Consider the following 2392-nt stretch of genomic DNA (forward strand, 5'->3'; position numbering starts at 1 on the left):
ACGAATTATTTTCGTCGCCACATCCTACACAAAACGTCGCCAAACGGCCCGTCGCAAGGTCGGCGACGAAAACACATTTTCGACGCACATGTTGGCGACGAATTACATAAATCGTCGCAAAATTCGTATTTTCTGGAAAAAAATGTTTTTTTCAGTATTCGCGACGGATCCTATACTTTCGTCGCTTACCAGGTGCGACAAATACGTAATAAGTCGCAAATGTTGGCGACGAATGTTATTTTCGTCGCTACTTTTAGCGACGTTTGTGACATTTTCGTCGCTACGTTTACGAAAAATATTTGCGACTAATGACTGTTTTCGTCGCAAGCCCCATGATTTATTTGCGACGATTTGTTTTATTTATTCGTCGCTAGGTTTTTTATTTTTTTTAATATAATTTCTGGTTTATTTATTTTTTCATTTAAGAAATTCAACCTGATTCAGCAGTTGTAAAAAAAAAAAATACACTTATATCGAAAATATTAAAACCAATTATACGGATTAAATATCAAGGTAGCACAAAACATAAATTAAAAAAGTACATAAAACTTAAAAGCATATAATGTAGTGTTGCAAAGTTTAATTCAAAAACCAAACAAAGTTCATCCCTTTTTTATACTCCACCATCATTGGAAGGAGTCGATGTCGAGGCTTGTAGTCCAAAACAGCCGACCAAGGTGTTCACAATTTCTCGGGTTTCTTTCAATTCCGCTTCCAATCTTTCCATTTTTTCATCTTTAAGTAGCATTTGCTCTTTCATTGAATTCATTTCCATTTGCACTTCCGGCGGAATTGAAGAAAATCTCGACTTTGAACTCTTTGTGGTGGTTGCAATCTTAATTCCAAGCCCTTTGCTTTTCCCGAGCACTTTTTCTATCGCAATTGAGTTGGCCGTGCTTTCGTCACTTCCATCACGAATTGTCTCATCGTACACTCGTTCCAAATCAGCCTGAAAATGATTAAGTACACTTGTTTAGCAAAATTTCGACAGCATAACAACTAATAAATGAACATCCCCAAAAAAACCATCCATGTACGCAACAACTTAACATTATTTAAAACAAATATTCATATCCACATATCTCAACTACGTACTAATTTAACATATCAAACATGCGACAACAATAAACATAAGTAATTAACATACAACCAACTGAAGAATAAAATTGCATTACACTTACCGAAATGCGAAGTTGTTCAGGAGTTGCTATCCCATTATACGGTTCTTCTGTATCTCCTTCCTCACTAATACTTGGCCCGGTTTCCCTCAGTACATCAATACCCATATATGCTTTCTTATACGTATCAAACACCGTAGGATTTTTGCCCAATTTTTTAAACTATATTAAAATATTATAAAGTAAGTATCTATTTTAAACTTAAATAAATTAATATTATAGATCAAATTACTTACATGATTGTGGGACCAACTATTGATACTTGTTCGACCCCAATGGTGGTCTGTCGAGACTTTCTTTCGCGAGTCCTTGCATTTGGTTGATTTGGACTGTGAACAATAACACAAAAAATTAAACCTCTTTAATGTATTTAAACATGATTCATAAATTAAATATATATAATTTACCTTCCCATCAACACCAGGAGTGGAAATAGAATGAAATTGATCACATAGTTTCTCCCAAGTTTGAACACTAATCCTATTTGGACAATTTGCCTTAGCCGTGGCAAGGTCTGGAGCTCTATCAAAGACTACCTTCAATCGTTTAGTTTTCGCATCTTTCCAACGACCGTTAGCAGTCTCATTGAACCATTTTTTTGTAGCCTCATTTTCAGGAAGTTTCCAAGTTTCCTAAATAAAATAAATAAAATATACAATTGAAATGAAACATAAAATTAAATAACTTATATAAAATAAAAATTACATACAAATACCTTAAACGCTTTCCACAGTCCCTCGACACGGCCCATTTTTTTGTGGTTAGGCCAAGAAATACATGGATCAAAATTATCCCAATGCGTAACCTCGTTACTAATAGCCACCGCCAACTTATACCTCCCAGGTGCAACGGGAATACCCTTGTCGTCAAACTCCAAATCAACCACGTCAGTACCTGTAGACTCGGTACCTATATGATCAACAGAAATATCCTCCTCCGACATCGCTCGCCTGAGAAAAGAAATAAGATATACGTAGACAAAAATAAAATGAACACAATACTTATGACATGCATGATATATGGCAATAAATATTAAACATAATTTATATAACAAGTAAATTATAATAAAAAAAATAAAATGATCACATAAACAAAAGTATATTACAAGTAAATTACAATCAACTAACATTTGATCAACAAAATAATCCCTCACTCTTCCATATCATCTATAATATTTATGTCATGGTTTATAGGAAGTATCTCATAGCATTCAT

The 2392-nt window shown here is 34.0% G+C and overlaps 1 protein-coding gene across 1 annotated transcript; it reads right to left on the reverse strand.

Moving 5' to 3' along the window:
- Positions 1–468: 468 nt before the first annotated feature.
- On the reverse strand, positions 469–2136 carry LOC105967807 (uncharacterized). The gene is made up of 5 exons (XM_088822672.1): positions 1894–2136; positions 1586–1810; positions 1415–1507; positions 1182–1340; positions 469–949 (listed from the first exon to the last, which is right to left on the reverse strand). Exons 1-5 carry the CDS (start codon positions 2119–2121, stop codon positions 614–616), a joined length of 1041 nt encoding a protein of 346 aa, XP_088678798.1. The 5' UTR covers positions 2122–2136; the 3' UTR covers positions 469–613.
- Between the last annotated feature and the right edge of the window lie 256 nt (positions 2137–2392).

Source organism: Erythranthe guttata, chromosome 9 (assembly GCF_056151865.1).
Source record: "Erythranthe guttata isolate IM_541 chromosome 9, IM_541, whole genome shotgun sequence".
Taxonomy (NCBI): domain Eukaryota; kingdom Viridiplantae; phylum Streptophyta; class Magnoliopsida; order Lamiales; family Phrymaceae; genus Erythranthe; species Erythranthe guttata.